A 20,614-nucleotide genomic window follows, 5' to 3' on the forward strand; every position below is an offset into this window, starting at 1 on the left:
GCATAAAAGGGGAATTGCACAAACCGATCACTTATATTTCAGGACTGTACTGTACTCAGAAACATTGGCACTAACAGGGAGTTGGAGGATATGAAAGTGCATGACCATTGAATGTTAAAATTCAAGGCTAGAGTATAGTGGAATATCATTTTATGAAATAATAAGTGGAGAGATGTGCCATCAAGAGGCTGAAAAAATTATGTTCTAAGATTAAGAATATTTTGGCGTGATAAAGGATGAGGGAGGGTGTCAGTTTTGCAGTGTATGGAATTTGGAGGACAAGTCCTGTCAAAATGTGAGGGAAGGGGGACAGATGAAGACCTGTATGTGATTGAACTTTAGGTGGAAAGAGGAAAATGGAGAGAGCGTTTAATGTTGTACTACTAGAGGGAAAAGCTGACATGAAAATGGTTGTGATGTTAGATACTTTGACTTATACCTCTCTCTCTCTCTCTCTCTCTCTCTCTCTCTCTCTCTCTCTCTCTCTCTCTCTCTCTCTCTCTCTCTCTCTCTCTCTCTCTCTCTCTCTCTCTCTCTCTCTCTCTCTCAACTCATTTATTTAAGGATGCTTCTTTTTTGCTGCCCCTTTCACTTTGTAATCCTTTTCCTGACTTTGAAAGAGCACTTTGCATTCTGTCATAGTAGTTCAGTAATGTTCTTTGTCATCTGCTCATCAAAATTATCAGTTTATCAGTTTCTCCACACAAATGTTATTGCCTCCTGTGTGGGCTGCTTCTCCCTCATGGTGTCTTATCCTTAAAACCAGTTCTACATGGCTATTAATCCTTGCTACTAGTACATTGTCCATTTGATCATCACCTAGATTCCAACCGTTTTTTCCACAAAATCAGTGGTAGAAAGAGTAAAATAAAAGACACCAAAAGAGGGAGGAGAACTTTTCCCCTAGCTTTATAATCACCATGTTATACTTAAAGTGGTACTATTTAGTGATAATTTTTCAACAAAGTTTTCTTATGAATTTATTTTTATATCAATAATAATGATTTGTGTTTCTTGTTTTCTTTCTAGTTTTGTGGAGCACCTCTACACACTGGTCACACGTCAGCCCAGACAGCAGCGTGGCTAAGAGCAAACAACTTTAGCGATTACATTTCCATGTTTTCCAATTTTACTGGAACAGATTTATTAAGATTATCACGATCAGATCTTACAGAAATGTGTGGCCTTGCACATGGTGTAAGACTATATTATGCTCTGCATGCGAAGTAAGTATCTGAAATTTACAAGTATTTCATTGTTTGGTGTAAAACAATTCTTTGTTCTTTTTTTCTATTTTACTTGATGGGATTGACCTGGGTATACAATATTTCTTTTCATTGTAATGTATTCTAATTAGACAATCTAGTCTCATTTTGAGACTTCAGCCTTCCTCAAGAGAATTTGCTCATAATGTAGAGCTGAAAATTAAAGCAAATTTGAAGTAATTAAGTGAACAGATCAAGTGGTGCCAGGAAGAAACCAAACATTGCTGGGAGCAAACAGGTTGTGGCAAAGATCCTTTAGTGCCACAATCTACAATGTGCCACTTAGGTACATTAATCTGTGGATGCCATGTGGACATATAGTACAGTATTTCCAATCTTATAATTTTAGAAAACTTGATGCTTTCAAGATATTTGTAGTAAGTTTTATATACAGTACTATTACCAGTTATAAGATTCAGTAACCAATCACTCCACTACTTATACAATGTAAACATCTTTAGAAGGTTATGAACTCATAATTTTGGTTTCATGCAAATGTGAAGTCTGGAATTCATATACAAAGCTGGTAGATATACTGCAAGAACGCTGTGAAACTAAAAATCATATTTCATTGCCTTGCGGTAATCAGCACTGAAATACTGCATAGTAATCCACAGCTCAGTTGTCATGTAAGTTGTATTTTTTATTTCTATTTTACAAGGCACTTAGTACTTTTAGTTTTTCTCATTTCATTTCCTATACCTTTCTTGCTTTATTCACCACAAATTATTTCTAGACTCAGATTAAATTGCATCGGTAAAATTAGTTTAACCTTTCACTGTGGTGAATGACAGTTGTTCAAGTGTGTATATATCTAGCTGTGAAAGACAACTTTTCTCTACTTGACGTGAAAAAATTCCTGTTTCCCGTGATGCAGCCAACATATTCGCTCTTCTATTGTTGTCGTCTGTTGACAATGTTTTGAACTATGCATTAGGAATAAGTGACTGAAAACTACTAACTTTCCTCCAAAGGATTCTGCTTTATTTTTATGTTATGTAAAGAGGTTATATGTTTTATGATGGCAAGATGCTTTCTTGACCACATAAAATCAAATTTGTTCATACACGAAACAAAACCTTCGGTCTTAACATTAGGATTTACTAGCGCCAAGCTGGAAAACCGGTAGAATTAAAATTTACACTCGTGAGATCCAGGACTAATGGCATCTATACCAGGTCACGGGGCATGTATACCCAGAATGCCCACGGCTACCTGTGACCCATCAGTTATTTTCCTACCGCCTTTAAGATAAGACGTGTTACTGTCTATCTCATTTAAAGCCGGTTTTTCAGTTTGCCCGTTCTTTATCCATTTCATTTTTTATTTTTCATTCCTTTTTCTTTCTCCAAGTGTGATCAGTGTGTGGTAAGAGTGTATACGTGGTATGATGGAGAATTTTGCCTCAACATCGGGATCGTCTACCGCTTCGAAGAGGAGACAAAGGAAATGCCCAGGAGTCAGTGGCTTCCCTTGTTCTAGGTTTCTAACCTCGGTGTCGACGGATCCTCATCCAACGTGTAGTAGGTGCAGGGAAAACGTATGTACGGTTACTAATCCGTGTTCTGTTTGTCGCGGTTGGTCGGTGGAACAGTGGAAGAAGTTCTATGGGAAAAGCCAATACACAAAAGAAAGGGGGTGACGCCATCTTTGGATGACCAAACCTTACCGGCTTCTTTTGTATCGGTAATAAACCAGGCTGCTCCATATGTTTCTCCACCTGCTTTTGAATTGTCTCATACCCCTTCGGTTTCTCCTAACGGTTCTGTATCGGAAACGTCAGGAGGGGCCTTGGGTAATTTTATGAATAATTTGCACTCTCCTTTGTTCCCAGCAAGTAGAGTGGGGGAGATCCGCCATCTTTGTTCCAGGCTCCTGCTACGCAAGCAAAGCATAGGTTAGATGGTACGTGGTCAGCGCTAGGCCTACCAGGCGTACCAACCTTGGATGGTCTGCTTGCCGGCATTATATACGCACGGTTCCGCAGGGGCCGGCCAGCGCGGAATGTTTCCTCATCCCCGGGCTTGCAATTTATGGGAATTATGCCGCTGCTTCTCCTCCCACTCAGTATTTACAGCGATGCAGAACGTGGGAGGTAATTTGGCAGCAAACGTGCGGTTACCAGCAGAAAAAACCTCTCAGTCTCTCCCTACGAGAGCGATGACGTCACAACATACGTCACACTCTGAGATGGCAGGCGTGATGACGTCACAGACCGATTCTCGGCCTTTTTACGCTGCACCCAGACGCTAATACGCCTTCTGATCCGTCAATGCAAACTGTAATGCAGAAGTTACAGGATATAGAGGAGAGAATGAATAAGAGAGACAAAAAGAAAAAGTGTGATTCGCCTTCGTCTTCTTCCTCTAGTTCGGCGTCATCGCTAAGTCCGATAACGTCACGGCGAGCGCCAGTCAAGCGTTGGAGGAGGATTCGGGAGTTCCTAGCGGATCCTCGGGCCAAGAGGAGAAGAATCAATTCTTCCTCTCCTTCGGACGAAGACTGTCATTTCCAAGGTCAGCAAGAAGGTCGGGGAAAAAAATCAGTGGCTATTAAGCACAAGGTTGCCAGACGAAGCCGTTCGCAAGAGTCCGAACAAGCGAGAGAGGTGACGGCCGGCGAGCTAGCGGCCCGAGGCGGGAGTTGCCAGTTCGGATCGCAAAAACTGCGGATACCTCTGGTAAAATCGACGTTGGCGGCGAAAGGTGCAGCAGAGGATGGAATGCAGATCCCAGTTTCGTCCCGTAAGTCCGTTCAAAATACGTACGAAGGACGATAAGGCTCCTATTAAAAAGTACAAAAAATAGAGAGTTGGCAACCTCGGCGGATACGTTCGTGGAAGGCAGTGTCCGTCTGGATAGAAGGCCGAGGCCTGGCTCGCCGACGCTCGAAAACAAAGATTGCCAATGCTAATAAAGACGAACTTACCTCTGTCTTAAGGGAGCCTTCATCTTGGAGATCTAGACAAGATTCTCGCTCTAGATCCGTGAGCAGAGAAAGAGTGAGACGTTCTCGTTCCCCTGCTGACTATCTGGGATCGAGCCAACAGCGGCCAGCAAAGATCAAAGAGGCCGCGGCCGTAGGGGCAGGCGGCCGTGGAATTCCGGGCCGTCTGTCAGAAGATAGAGGCGAGACAATCATCTCTCGTGACGGAGAGTGGTACACTAGAGCCGGAGTGGAAGGAGAAAACCAAGAGTTTTCTGGCCTCGTATGCAGAGGTTATTGATTTGATTCGTCAATTCAATAGCCTTTCGGAGAAGACAGAAACACCGGCCAGTATGCTTCCTCCTGGGAATGACATGGCGTTTGGACTAAAAGAGGATACCAAGGTGTCGTATGAATTGCCTTGCTCGAGTCATGCGGAATCGGTCTTGCAACACGTAAACGCACAGATTGCAGGGAGGGATAATTCCTTAAGATCTAATAGATCATTTAAATTTATTCCCCCTCCAATGATAAAGCAAAGGAAATATTATACGACACCGAAGGTCCCTTTGGCTGTCTAGACAAATGAACCCTAATGTTGTAAGGTTAAGGCTGGATTAACCTTGGATCAGGTTAAAATGGAGTGCCCTTCGATGGACGTACCAAGAGGCTGCCACGTTAGAAGCAACGCTGATTTGTCTTTCAGGCTGCGACCTGGTTAGACCTTTGGTCAACAGCAGTGGCGAAAATTGCATCCTCGGAAGCAACAAGGAAGAAAGTAGTAGATGAACCATTGTTCATTAGATTACTACAGTCAGGGTCCCAAGGCGATTGCGTACCTGACAAACGTTAAGTGCCAATGTTTGGGCAAATATCTGCTAATGAGGAGAGATGCAGCATTGGCTAGACTAAGCCGCAATGTGGATTTGGATTCCTGTTAGCAATGAGGAATGGGGATATCTTGGAATCGCAACTACTGTTGCCAGAGGTCATACTGGAAGAAGCGATAGATAGACAGAAAAGGATGGACACTAACGATAGGTTGGTGCAACAGGCAGTTAGGAAAAACCTCTAACAGTCAAACTATTCCTTTGGAGGGAAGACAACAGCAGATGTCTCGAAAGAAACCAGTGAGACATAGCATCCTAATAGAGTCACAAGACCCTCTTCCACCCCAAAGAGGGATAAACCTTTCCAATCGGCCCCTTTCACAATAGAAGGAAAACACAACGAGGAGGAAGGGGCTCAATAAGGGGAAAGGGCGGGGGAGAGGCTCAAGAAGATAGGTATGGGCGCCTCCCATCACTCGGCCACACCAGTTGGGGGCGGGGGTTTTTGCCTGGCAAATCACTGGAAGGTGTGGCAGGAACTAGGGGCAGAGCAGTGGGTGGTGATGTTCTCAGGATCGGGTATTTGATTCCGTTCGAGGTAACCCACGCCCCTGACAGATCAACCATTACCCCACGTCACTTATGCCCACAGATCTCAGAAGGCCACTATTCTGCAGGACGAAGTGAAGAAGATGATGGAAAAAGGAGCTGTGCAACAAGTATGCAGTCCGACAAAAGGCTTCTACAGCAGGATTTCCTGGTACCCAATCCAACGGGGAGTGGAGGACAGTAATAGACCTGTCAACGCTGAATCTGTTTATAAGGGAAAACCAGTTTCAAGATGGAAACTCCGAAAACGGTTCTACAAGCAGTCAGAACTCGGAGACTTTATGGCCGACAGTCGATCTAAAGGACTGCATACTTTCAGATACCAGTCCATCAGTCTTCAAGGAAATTTCTCCGCTTCAGTCTTGCAGGGAAAGGCTTTCGAGTTCAAGGTCCTGTGCTTCGGATTGACAACGTCTCCTCAAGTTTTTACAAGAGTGTTCACCCATCGTGTCGGCATGGGCGCACGCTCAGGGGATCAGGCTGATAAGATATCTGGACGATTGGCTGGTATAGCAAAGTCCAGGGAGAAAATTACTCAGGGACAGGGCGACCCTCCTGCAGCTTTGTCACAGCCTAGGTATTGTGGTGAATCAGCAAGAAGTCGCAGCTGGATCCAAGTCAACGTTTGGAATATCTGGGAATGGTGATAGACACACACAAGCCAAAGTATTCCCGACAGACCAAAGAGTACAGAAATGCAAACAAGTGGTGAATGCCTTTCTGGGAAAGCAGACACAGCCAGCAAGACAGTGGGCAGGTGGTGCTGGGAATCCTAACCAACCTGGAGAAGCTAGTACCACAAGGAAGGCTACACCTTCGGTCCCTACAATGGAGGATAAGGAGTTTTGGTCACCAACAGTAGATCACCGTACGAGCAAATTCCCTTGTCGGCAGAAGTGAGAAAGACTTGCTGTGGGTGGTGAGACGACAATCTGACAGTGGGTGTCCCCCTTCAACAATCCTCCCCAGACCTCTTGCTGTTCTGCGGATGCATCACTACGAAGGCTGGGGAGCCCATATGGAGGAGTTGATGGTGTCAGCAAAATGGAGTTGCAAGACAGAGAACTCCATATAAACGTGCTGGAGTTGAAAGCAGCTTTCCTGGCTCTACAAGAATTCAGGGAGAGAGTAAAGGGACACTCGGTGGTATTGATGTCAGACAACACCACAGTAGTAGCTTATATAAACAAGCAAGGAGGCCTAGTTTCTCGGCAGTTACATGTGGTGACAGTTTCAACTTCACCAGTTGGGTGGGCTATAGAGAACCTGGTAGACATCAAGGCCAGGTATATTCCTGGGAAAAAAGAAACATAGTGGCCGACAAGTTGAGCCGCAGGGATCAGATTCTGGAACGGAGTGTCCCGGTCCCACACCAACAGGTAGTGGACAGGATGCTCATGTTGTGGGAAGGACCGATCATAGACCTATTCGCAACCAGGTACAACAAAAAGTTGGAAGGAATGTATTGTTCAGTAGTCCCGGACGCAGAGGCAGCAGCAGAAGATGCGCTACAACACCCCTGGGACAATCTGGACGTGTACGCATTTCCTCCATTTTGTCTAATCCGTCAGGTTCTGAACAGGGTAATGCGGTCTCAGAACCTCAAGATGACCCTGGTAGCCCCGTTATGGCCGAAAGCAGAGTGGTTTCCAGACCTACTGGAACTCCTAGTAGATGTGCCAAAGAGAGTTCCTACCTCCATGGAGCAACCTTCTGTGTCAGCCTCACGTGGAGGAGGTACCACCAGTCGGTGAAGTCCCTATCGCTTCACGGGTGGAGACTGTCAAGTATCTCCTCCGAGAGCGAGGGTTTTCGCAGAAAGCAGCAACTCAGATGGCAGGTAATATCAGAAAATCATCTGCGACAGTATACCAAGGAAGTGGTCAGCATACTGTGATTGGTGTCGTAGGGGGATCGTGTCTCCACTCGGTACCACTATTCAGCAGTTAGCGGACTTTCTGATATATCTCAGAACAGAAAAACAAAAAAAATATGTCTGTATCTGCAGTGAAGGGGTACAGGGCTGCTCTAGCCTCAGTCTTACGAATGAAAGGAGTGGACATATCGTCTTCATGGGAGTTGGGGGCCATGCTGATGAGGAGCTTTGAACAGTCATGCCCACCAAAGGAGCTACAAAAACCCCAGATTGGGATCTGACCAAGGTACTGAGTAGTCTGACAAAACCCCCTTACGAACCACTAAGGCAGTCCACGGATAGGAGCCTGACCCTGAAGACAGTCTTTTATTGGCCCTGGCTTCAAACCAAAAGGGTGGGGGAGCTACATGGCTCCTCATATCTCATAAAGCACTCGAGAGGTTGGAGATCAATGGTGTGTGAGTTTGTCCCAGAATTCGTGGCAAAGACCCAAAATCCAACATAGTAGACGGCAGATTCGACTCCTTTACCATACCTTCCTTGGCAGACTTTGTAGACAACGACAAAGCTGAAATGCTCCTGTGCCCCGTCAGGGCACTAAGGGAGTACTTAAAAGAGAACAAGGCACCTCAGGCCGGGGTGCCAGAGGTTGTTCGTAAGTACAGGACGGAACAAGAAGGAAGTGTCCAAGAATACAATATCAATTTTGGCTAAGGGAGACAATCAGAAATGCTTATAACTGCAGAAGACAGAGGGTCAGATAGCCAGGTGGGAGACTAGAGCTCATGACATCAGGGGTGTGAGTGCTTCCCTAGCATTTAAGAAGAACATGTCTGTGGATAAAAATTCTGAAAGCTGGCGTGTGGAAGCGCCAAACAACTTTCACCTCATTTATTTGAAAGATGTTGCCCATAGATCCTTGGACACCTTTCCTTGGGTCCAGTGGTGGCGGCCCAACAAGTGATATAGTTCATCCAGTGCCCTGGCGGGTCAGTTTGCGGTCTAGTCTAAGATGAAGGTATGAAAGTAGAATGAATGGGATGACGGTCTTTTTTCTTTACTACTTTCTTTCCTACTCCTTTAAAACTACGGGCAATATGAAGGAGAGTACCGTCTGTGCTGGAACGGACTAGATGCAGGTGAGATGGTCAGCCATACTGTGAAGCTATCTTAGCTGATGATATACTTTTCAGTAGCAACACACCCCTCTGGATAATAAGGAAAGAGGGGTGAAGGTCGATCCAGTCGCAAGGGACAAAGAGTAAACAGTAGAATGGTATCTACACCCAGTGGGAGGAAACCAATAGATCCGCTTATATCTTTGGTCCTAGGTTCATTGTCCATTCTCTAGAATTTCCCTATATATTCGGAAATGGATAAGTGGCAAACTTCCAGTCAGTTGTAGAGACTTACCTCCCTCCAATAGTAAGTCTATCCTAATGTTAAGACCGAAGGTTTGTTTCGTGTATGAACAAATACCAAATTTGTAACTAATTTGTATTTTTTCATAACTAACAAACCTGAGGTCTTAACAGTTAAAGGCCCACCTCGAACCACCCCTCTAGCAGTCTAAACTGGGTTAGAAATATAACTGATTGGGTCACAGGTAGCCGTGGGCATTCTGGGTATACATGCCACCCCGTGACCTGGTATAGATGCCATTAGTCCCTGGATCTCACAGTGTAAGTTTTAATTCTACCGGTTTCCAGCTTAGGCGCTAGTAAATCCTAATGTTAAGACCTCAGGTTTGTTAGTTATGAAAAATACAAATTAGTTACAAATTTGTATTTTTGTAGGATTAACATAATTCTCGACAATTTTGTTTTATTGCCAATGGGGAAAGTTAATTGACAATATTGTTAGCCTATCTTTTTGAACAGAAATTTGTGTTTTTTTTTAGTGTTTTGATATATAATTTAGATTTAATATCACAATACTGTATGCTTATTTACACCCGATTTAACATTATTCTCATAAAGGGTCTTTCATTTACATGAGCAAGTATGCAAGTTCATGAGGTGATTGCGGGCCTTGTAACTTCCCGTTTAGCTCTTGCTTCCTTAAAAGAATAGTTACGTATTTATCATTTTCATTTTATGTAAAGATGTAATTATGATATATAACTATGTTGTTCGCACGCGGAACAAACCTTTGGTCTTGAGAATAGGATAATCTTCTTGCTGTCAGTTCCAGCTATTAGAGATTTTAGGTCTTTGTCTTCCTATGTTTTCGGTGACATTCTATTAGACATTGCTTACAACGTGGATCCCAGAAAGTGTTTAGGTCCAGTGTAATTAAGGTGCCTGGTACACCATAACTCTTTTTGGATCATTGATGGCTTAGATTTTGCTTCCAAAGCTGTTTGAGTCTTTCGTAAAAGTGTCCTGAAACATTTAAACCCTCTCTTGTTAGCCCTAGGACCTGTGAAATGGTAAGAGGTTTCCAATTGTTATGGAGTGCTAGCTTTTGCTTGACACTTTAATAACATATAAGGGCAATTAGAGTATACTCAAATAGATTAAGCTTATAGAGGCTATTAATAATTTTAAGTTTAAGGAGGACCGAACACGACTGTCTAAATGCTCTACCCATTTTTCCATTACATACCGTATTTGGTCCAATTAACACACACAATCTCATCATTATGAAAACCTTAGCAGATGCACTCAGCCGTTGAGATAAGTAATAGCAATAGAATGGGCTCAGTATCCAGAGATTAGTTGTAGACAGTGGGCTGTGGGCATCCCATTATGTACCTGTTTTTGGCAGTTTTTTGTTCTCGAGGGCAAGGTCCTCTAGCTTTTGCAGGGACACACAGCTGTTCTCTAGTAGGTTTAGACTGTAATGCCTTTCCTACTTTTTCTATGTTTTAGGAAGTAATCAATGTATAAGGGCAGTTTTTAAGTTGTCTCTTGGCGTTGATTACCCCAGGTGACCAAAGAAGGCTGGCTTTCCAGTTTCTGTGGTGGATGCAAGCAACCAAAGATGAAAGGTTTCATCACAGTCCTACAAGCTACAGATAACTGTGTTAGTCCATGGTTCTGGTGAGCTTAAGGCAGGATCTCGCAGCAATGCCATTATTAGTGCTGATAGAGAATCTAGTAATCGATTCTGCCAACACCAGTCGTCAGGGTGTAAGTCATGGTCCCACATAAGGAAGTTTTTACTAACCTTGGTTAGATGTCTTTTGTATCTCAGGCATAAGGAAACTTCTTGGTAGCAGCCTTTAAGACTAAAGGGCCAATTTGGCTTTGGCTATAGTCTTGTCAGAGGACAAAGACATTTAGATATTTTTCAAGGTGTTAGGGTGCAGTTTCCTAGGTCTCTGCTATGTATCTTACCGAGGAATCTTGATTTTGTTGCCCTTCGAACCGTATAGAAGAAGCTCTTTGTAAAGAAGTTTCTATGGAAACTTCACAGTAGCCTTAGACAAGGCTAAAGAGGAGAGAGGCACAATCTTAGTCAGGTAAGGTAGGCTTTGCCTTATTTTGGGCTAAGTACAACTTTGGGTTAGACCCTTACCCATAACATTATCTTTACCTAGCCTGGAGTCTCTTGGGGTCCAATGTTGCCTTTAAGAATTATTGGAATTGCAAATTGCACTAAAGGGATTAAACTTGATGTAAAGGTTCTCTGTGTAGTGATTTGGAAACTAGAGCTTCCAAAGAGTAGGAATATGGTGTCCTTTTCATTAGCCCTTAGGTGAAGGACTTTCATGCTTATTTTTATCCTCGGTGGATGGTTAACCACTTGACATGTGACCAATGGCTACAACTGTTAATTTGATAAGCACTTATCCTTGGATAAGGTAGTGAAGTCACCCAGTGACATGGTGATCTTGGCAGTATTTGTTTTGATTCATCTTCGTGGTGCAGAGGTGAAATATGATTATTGCAGAGCATTGACGCCTCTGCTTTGTGCAGGGGATGTTATGCCCTAAATCAATAGGTAGCCTTCTTGGCCTACTGCTTTTTAAACCTGGTGGTGGATTTTGGGAAGCTTGGAGGTACTGAGTGACAATCCTCCTTAGGCGGCAGTAATACCGGATGGATTGAATTCACTGGGTAAACAAATACTAGTTTTGTACAATTATTTTGTTTCTAAGTCGCCTTTAAAGGGTTGGCCGATTTCCACTTGGCCCACCTCCATTTTCAAATGTGGGAATCAACTCTATAATGGAGAGGTAAGGTTCCTTTAGAAAAATAATAATACTTTTATTTAAGATTTATTTAAATAATTACTATATGTACCTCCATTATATAGAGTGCCCTCCCTACATCCACACAGTCAAAGTTGACAAAAGTAGACTGACAGGCTACAAGCATTTGTACCTATTGGTCCCCTAGGGGTTGGGGGAAGGAAATAGATGGATGATGGATAATCATAGAAAACCGAGTGTTCTGGTTTTTTGTTTCAATCTGTTGAACTACTGGTGGCGAGGAAGTAAAAGCTATATAATGGAGGGGTAAGTATGTAAAAAATAAATCTGAATTATTTATATTTTCAATTTAATGCTAGTCTCAGCAAGGGGCTTTCAGTTACAGAGAACAAGTGTTGTCAGTTGGTCAGCTGATCACTGGCCTTTTAACTTTCCCTTTCAAACCCTAGGGATGCAGTATGAAATGAGAGGCATGTTCCATCACAATATGTGGATAAATATCAGGAGCCGCAATGTGTAGTGTGTTCCATTCTGCCAAAAAATTGTCAAAAAAAGTAAAGGAGACTGTAGAATGAAGTAAACCACATACTAGTGTGAACAATGTTTAGAGAAGCCACTTAGTGTATCATACCTTGTTTTGAGGTATTCCACACTTATAAAGTATACAAGAAGCATTGTCAGTGTGAAATATAAATACAGTATTGCATAAGTATTGATGGTGAAGACTCCAGATCCCTCGGTTCACAACAACTGATTAGTCTTTTTCTATCCCTTCCCTTGGAGATTTTGTTGGTAATGACCATGAAGAATTGCATTTATGTCCCATCAGGGCACTGCATAACTAAAAGAGATGCTGCATCTCAGACTGGGTTGTTGACTTTTTGTTCAAACAGGCCGGAACAAGAAGGAAGTGACTGAAGTTACTATCTCTTTTGGCTATGTCAAATAATCAAGCAAGCTTATAGTTCTTTTTCACGCTGATACAGTGCATGCAAGAGTACATGATGTTAGGGGTCTAGTAGGCCTTTCCATCACTTTCTAAAAGAACTTGTCGGTTCAAAGGATTTTAAAGGTTGGTACATGGCTTCTCAATGCCAACTTCCCATCCTTCTATCTGCGGGATATTGCCCATAGGTCCTTGGACACTTTTTCCTTGGGTCTGTGGTGGCTGCTCAGCACGTTGTGTAGCTCATCCAGTGCCCCTAGCGAGATAGTTTGTATCTTTCTTAAGATGTTGGTTTGGAAAGTTAGAGTGAATGGGATGACTCGCCTTCCTCCTTTATTTTTCTTTTTCTTCTCTACTGGGGGAAAATTGAGAGAATTAATCCATCATGCACTGGAACTGGTCAGATACAGGTGAGAGAGCACCATTCCATTGTTTTTTTTTTTTTTTTTTTTTTTTTCCTGTACATTGCAAACTATATAGGAAAGCAAGTCCCTTCCTCTCTCTTACAAGGGGAGAGAGAGGAAACGGCAACTAACAAGGTTGATGGCTAATGTAAGTTTTGCTGTCTCTGACAATTTCAGGTTCTTTGTATTCCTACATTACACAATGTAACAAGAGTGCATGTTGTTTCTTAGTGCAGATGTCCGGCTGCTGAGTAACTTTTACCTAACAGATCAGCGGCATATGGCTCCTTCCTATGTCCTACTTTGGCCAGGAAGTGAGCCCAGGTGCACTGAACCACCGGTTGGTTCTGAGGCTTTGTCCATCCTCCCTCCCCACAGGAGTAAGTCTCCCTTACGTTAAGACCAAAGGTTTGTTCTGCATATGAACGAATGACAGATTTTAAATCCATTTGTATTTTTCATAACCAACAAACCTGCATTCTCAACATATATGGCCCATCTCAAGCCACCCCTCATTTAGTTACCTGGGCTACAGGAAACTGGTTCATTGTAGCTGGGATGGGTCAAGGCAGGTCAACTATGGCTGCTACCTCTCCACCATCTTGGCAAGCTTTCATTTCCACCAAAATCTTAGTACTTTTTTTTAACTGAGCTCCAGCAGCCGCCAGAGAATTTTTCCCATTTATGTATTAATACCGCAAGTTTGTTAGTTGTGGAAAATACAAAGTGATTTAAAATTTGTAATTTTTTCCCTATTTTTACTGCATTTTCTTCTATTTTTATACCTTTCCATAATTATTTTTGACAGAATGGCTATCCAAATGAAAATTATGTACAATTCTAAAAATGCAATGCTTATAATATTTTGATGTGTAAGAGAGCATTTTCCCTTTTTGGTGCAAAAATTGTGCATAAGTAGGAATGTGAGTCCAAATAAATTCTGCAGTGAAAGGGTTAAAATATAATCTCATGATTTCAGTAGCTCAGTAACAACAGCAAGTTTGTTGGTTATGAATAATACAAATTGATTTAAAATGTAATTTTTTTCCTATTTTTACAGCATTTTCTTCTATTTTCATACCTTGTCATGGTTATTTTAGACAGAATGGCTTACTTCTAAATGAAAATAATGTACAGTGCTGAAAATACAATGCTTGTAGGTGCTATGAAAAATATTTTGATGTATAAGAGAACATTTTAACTTTTTGGTGCTGAAATAGTGCGTAAATGGGAATGAGTCAAAAATTCTGCAGTGAAAGGGTTAAAGTATAATCTCTTGATTTTGATAGCTCAGTAAGGAATTGATAAATTCACCCTAAATTTTGAACTTAAATGTATTTTAGGTATTTATTTAACATTTTTTGTGTATTTGTATCTTTGGAATCTCAGAATTTGACATTGAATTGGTAAATGTAATCCAGTTTACTTTTACTCTTTAACATTTTCATGATAAATGCTACTTCTTTTGCAGAAGCGTCATTCCAAGATTGACGGTTTACGTTTGTCTTGAGCATGAACAAGTCTATCATGCCATTTATTTGGAAAATCTGACCTGCCATGACTTTACACGAAAAGTTTCTTCTTTAATGCACATAACCCCAGAAAGAATACATGATGTGTATCTTCAAGGCCCAACAGGAGTCCACATATTGGTTACAGATCAAGTAAGTTTAGATTCTTTTATGGTGCTTATTTGTAAGTTCTAGAGTTCTTCCAACTTGAAGTAGTAAAGGTACTCCTCATTTAGCGACATACTCATTTTACGACAACTCAGAGTTACGACGACAACATGAAGAGAGAGGGAAAAAACCAAAAGAGCATTGCCAATAGTGGCCAAGAGAAAGGCTATTCAGGGCCAATAATCTAGCCTAGCCTAGGTTTTGAAAACCTTGAAATCTATGGTTAAAACAATAAATAAGGCTTTAATATACTTTGTAAAGAAAAGCTATACAGTTGAACCTCTTAAAGTTGGCATTCTATGGTCTGGGAACTCCACTGGTTGGCTTGATTCAGCTGCCATTAGTTCATTGCACGGCTGAATGGGTGGCGTCATGATTGTTTATAACTTCCAGACAGCAAAAATTATGGCATACCTCCTTTGTTTTAGTGAGAATAATTCTTAGTAATGAAAAGTCAAATATGTTTTTTATGTTAACTTGAAAATATAGGCAAGAGGTTCGTGGTAGTGGTCTCACTCGTCCCAGATAACATATCGACACCCTCTTTTTATTTAGGGTGAGCGAGTCAGTTATACTGACATCTTCTTGAATTTGTTTTTTCTCTGGTGAATACCCTGGGGGGCTACATTCAGCCCGAAGGGCATCACTTTGAAAGAGAATGCCTGGTCTCCCAGCTTGAAGCCTAGGTAAGGGCGAAAGTGTCTCGCGATTGGGATATGATAGTATGCGTCTGTAAGATCGATAGAGGTTGTGACGGCCCCACGGGGAAGTAAGGTCCGTACCTGCGAGATGGTCAGCATTTTGAACTTGTCGCTGCGAATGAATAAGTTTAGCGGGGACAAGTCTAAGATTATTCTTCTTCTTGATGAGCCTTTCTTTGGCACGCTGAACAACCGACCTTGAAACTTTAAATGCTTGACTCTCGATATTGCTCCTTTCTGAAGGAGTTCCTCTGCATACCAGAGGCGCGGCAGTCGGCGCGGCGTGGGGAGTAGTAGTAGTAGTTGCCGCCTCGGCCTGTGGGTCGGCTCTCTCAGGTGGGGGATTTTGGTGTAGGAGTATTCTAAATGGCAAGAGGTTCATGGTAGTGGTCTCACTCGCCCCAGATACCATACCGACACCCTCTTTTTATTTAGGGTGAGCGAGTCAGTTATACTGACATCTTGAATTTGTTTTTTCTCTGGTATGTGTTAGCTCATTTACCTTAGAAATAATGAACTTAAGGATTATTTCACGCAGCGACACGAACCGAGCCCAGAAATATATTTTTTAAATATTCCACTTGAGAAGTCTCTACCAAGTCAGTCCTTTTAATCAAAGCAATGAGACAAAAAGCATGCACAAATTCCTTAATATTTGTATGCTTGAAAGACTTACATGTAATACAGTTTTATGATTTTTTATACAGTACAACTGTGTATTTACATAGGTATTCGATATGTCACCCATGAGATCAGATGATACTAGAGGTAAGAAGTGCAAATGTAAATCTTTATCAATGCTAGAAAATGCGTATCCCATTAGTGAATAGTTTAGTGTTCACTTTCCTCAATAGATGGTGTTGTGCTTTGTTTACGTCTTGACAGTGACATTCAAATACCCCGTGATCGCCAAAATTAATTCATTATTTAATTCATCTCACCACCCTCTACAATAAAAATAAACGACGAAGAAACTAATAGCGATAATTATGAAATACCAAATTTAAAATATGAAAGTCACTGCAGACTCTGAGAAAAGTTTAGTAACTCTATTGACTTAATATTGTATTGACTTACTAGTAGGCTAAGTCGGGAATGTAGGCTAAATGTATTAAATAAAGTACACTATTTTAAAGAAAATTATACATTGACATTTTGAAATGATGAAGTTAAAATATTTGAGTAATAAAATGAAAAAAGCATTGTCAAATTTGCCAAGTTGTAGGCTATGTCAGAAACTAGTTCTGTGTATAATATATGACTGAAAATTAATGCCATTAGTCAAAATAAAGAGAATGACATGTTTACCGACAAATTCATTTAACAACTTGGTCACTGGAACGGAACCCCGTCATTAAACGAGGAGTACCTGTATTTTTTATAAGCCTTTAATATTTTGTGACCTCACATGAAATATCATGAAAATTTATACACAATGTGCTTGGCAAAGAGAAAGGTTTAGCAGGAATGAAACTAGCATTTCAACACAACAGAGGGAAAAGAGAAAATATTCAGGATGGCAAATTCCTTGGGGAAAGCTGGAAAAGATTTGAAGGGGGTCTAAAGTACCCTACTTTGTGGCATACTAGCCCCTCTATCCCTTCCATTTCAGAAGGCAATATTAAGAAAATTTTTTTAATTGTGAATGCCTAATATTGTGACATAAAAAAAAAAACATGGACAAAGCATGCAATTATAACCGGAGGGAAAATCTGTATAATAATTTACTGTAATTTACAAGAGGAAACAAAAGCAGCTCAGGTATAGAAGAAAATATTTTATTTCCCTCCATCTCTGCCTTTGGCTGTGAATTAATGAGTGCTTAAATATGCTAAAAAAATGTAAATGAAACAAAATTGTAGGTAATTTATAAGAAATTATTTAAAAGCTAGTAGTATATATTAGAATAAGATTTTCAGTCAGTATAATTCAATATTTACGTACCTGAATGTGTTATGTCAAAGTTGATGTGTAAGCCTCATATCCTGGGCTACCCTAAATGTATGTAGGTATGTGCATCATCGTGTGTCTTTGTGGGTTTTCTTCTCTGTCAGTTTGTGAATTTAAGCGGTCTTCACTCTAGCATCTGAGTTAGGTGAGCATAGGATGATATTTGGTTCAAGATATTAGGAATTATTTAAAAATAAAACTGAAGAATAGTTTTATGAAAGTGAGTGATGAAATGACAGTTTAAGATATGCATATGCCCTAGTAGGAGGGCGTGTCTCATGCAGTGGGTAAATTCAAATAAGTGGCAGCTTTTAGGTCCCAGGTTGCTGGTTATGAAAGGTTTTACAGTAATAATAATATTTGAGTAAATACCAGTAATATTAACAGTGGTCCCCCCCATATTTGCGGGGGATATGTACCAGACCCCACGCACATAGTTGGAATCTGCGAAGAGTTGGAACCCCCATAAAAACGCTAAAAATGGCATATTTTGTTAGTTAAAATGCAAGAAAAACCCACTACAAAATTTTATACCTGGTTTTTTAATAGTTTTATCACAAAGTGCATTTTATGATGAAAGTGATAAAAAAAACCAGGAATCTGAATATTTCTCAGAAAAATACTGTGAATTGGCGAATTTCCCACAAATAATGGGTAGATATGGTCCAGAGAGAAATCCGTGGATCCAGAGAACGCGAATACGGGGGCCCGCTGTACTGTATTGTTGATTTTGTCTAGGAAGTTATTGAACTACATACTGACCAGGAAATTGAAAACTAATGTGAAAATGTGTGACCAGTGAATGTTAAGAATTGTAACGGGAGTTTGGTAGGAAGTGTTAATTATGAATGAGGAATTTTTGGAGATGTGGTATAGCATACTGGCTGGAAAAAAGGTTTGAGGGGTACTGACTGCTGAATTTCGAGGAATTATTGAATTTTACTTATTAATAATTTTCCGCTGTTTTATGCCTAAATAAACAGAAATAATTTTCAGCTGTTTTATGCCTAAATAAACATATCCTGAAGCAATGATGCCAAATGATATTTTAGATTGGTTTATTGACAATTTTGTTCATCGCTTGTATGACACTCTGAACTGCAAATCATAAAATTGATTGTAAAATAAACGTCAGTATGAATAATTCAGGAGAGATCCAAGTGACATATGGACTGTTTTTGACAATTTTATGTGTAAAAAACATATCTAGAAATGTTATTGCTCTAAAAGAAGTTTTAGATTGGTTTATGGACAATTTTGTTCATCGCTTGTACGGCACTGTGAATGAAAAAGACTTCTTAGAACATCATAGCCTATGAATGATTCTACTTTGGGTCAAGTCTGCTATACACTTTCTTGGACCGTTTCATGATAAACTTATCTAGAAACATTATTGCTATAAAAGACTAGTTAAATTGCTTCACTGACAACTTTTTTCATCATTTTTATGACACTGTGAATGACAAATAAATAGAAAAGCATGGAAAATAAATTTGATAATAAAATTTATTCAGAAATAATTGTTCCTGTGATATATTCCATTTTCTGTAGTGTTAGTATAATAGAGAAAATAACTTATAGGGATAACTGCACTGTCAGAATCTAAATGTTTTTTATAGTGTAGTCACTGTTACGTCCTCAAAGGAGTTACCCTCCGTGGTGTGTGCCAGCGCCTTATGGTGACTAGACTAATATTAAAGAAATATCTTCTAGCCTGGTGTTGTTGCCAGGTATTATCCCATAATGATAAACACTATGACACGTGATAGGGTATAATGGACTCAAAGACAAGAAGGCATTTTATCTTGTCTTCAGTGAAGCTGTACCCAGTTTCCTATGTCAAAACTGCACAAGTGATTATTGTGCTTGCGCATTGTCCATCTTGTTTTATGACCAGGTTATGACCAGGCCGGATAAAAGACCAAGAATCATTACCCCTCTAGTCAACGCAGACCAAGGTGCCTCCAGCCAGTGCTCCTCATTTTGAGACATTTCAATCTCATATTTTTTTTCTTCAAGGATCATGGAATCTTCAAAGTTTGAAAATTAAGTTTTTCTAAACGTGTTATCAGACTAAATTGTTAACCTAGACCACGTAACCTAAGACTAGTCGAAAATTGGCAACTGGTGCTAGATGAGGTAGTAAATGAAGATCCCTTTGCTCAAAGACCGTAGCCGGGGGACAACACGACGTGTGCGTCAGGCAAGACGGGGCCTTTCCTTACCATGCACCTCTCTCTCTCTCTCTCTCTCTCTCTCTCTCTCTCTCTCTCTCTCTCTCTCTCTCTCTCTCTCTCTCTCTCTCTCTCTCTCTCTCATATATTATGATATTCTATAATCATATTAGAGCAAATTTTCTTTGTATGTTAGCAAGATGCTTTGCTAGTCTTTTCCTTATTGGCATGATGAAATTCTTGCCGAAACAGAGATAAACATACGTAAAAGTAAGCGAATATCAGAGGTGAAACTCAAACGTGTACACTACCAGAGGTTTCTCTTCGCACTGAAAGGTGGTAAACTAACTTAAGTTCCCTCCTGCTACCTCATGGAATATCTACAGATGCCATTGCTCACAATTTCTTTGACAATAATTATCAAAATTTACGATAACAAGAAATATTGCATTTCTTGTACGGATCAATGTTTTTGGCTTATTGAGTTAACTAATTACCCTGTAACTACGAAAGTAAGAGGAATTTTGACAAAATATTTCTTCTACGTATTCTCCATTGCCATACGAAGCTCCATGAATTTTTTCATGACTGCATTTTTTGCCCTGTACCCCCATATATAAGGGTTCTGGCCGGCCCCCTTAAAATGCTAAAGAACAAACTGTAGCTGGTCCCGCTCTCCCTGAAGGGGCAATATCCCTTTGGGACACTGACCAACATTACACATAACACAGCCGATGACAAAGCAGAAGAAAAGGCATGAGACCTACTGCAATTGCATCTGTCCCAAAGGAAGGGCGACACGGGACTCATAGAAAGCCTTCTAAACATGTTTACATCCACAGGACTTCCGGGTTGGATAAATATGATACAAACCACAGGCTTAGGTAAAAAAAACTGAAATTGGGGGAAGGGAGAGCAAGACAAAAGTCAACTCTCCAAGGTGGTTAAAGAAGGACAGGTGCGTTGCAAGGTTCCAAGCCCAGTCAGTACCAGCATCCACCTTGTATACGCATGAGTTGCCAGATGCCACAGATTTCTTGCTTTACAATCTTTGATTGTTTTTAACCAGTTTCCAGCTGGTGCTAGAAGATTATTG

General features: G+C 40.8%; 1 protein-coding gene across 4 annotated transcripts in view; it reads left to right on the forward strand.

Moving 5' to 3' along the window:
- LOC135227008 (transcription factor CP2-like) overlaps window positions 1-20,614 on the forward strand; it is a 193,976-nt gene that overhangs the window by 164,439 nt on the left and 8,923 nt on the right. For all 4 annotated transcript variants that reach the window (XM_064266761.1, XM_064266762.1, XM_064266763.1 and 1 more), the window contains 2 exons: window positions 1,030-1,226; window positions 14,486-14,678. In XM_064266761.1, coding sequence (XP_064122831.1) covers window positions 1,030-1,226; window positions 14,486-14,678 — 390 coding nt within the window. The remainder of the gene's footprint in view (window positions 1-1,029; window positions 1,227-14,485; window positions 14,679-20,614) is intronic.

Source organism: Macrobrachium nipponense, chromosome 15 (genome assembly GCF_015104395.2).
Source record: "Macrobrachium nipponense isolate FS-2020 chromosome 15, ASM1510439v2, whole genome shotgun sequence".
Lineage (NCBI taxonomy): Eukaryota > Metazoa > Arthropoda > Malacostraca > Decapoda > Palaemonidae > Macrobrachium > Macrobrachium nipponense.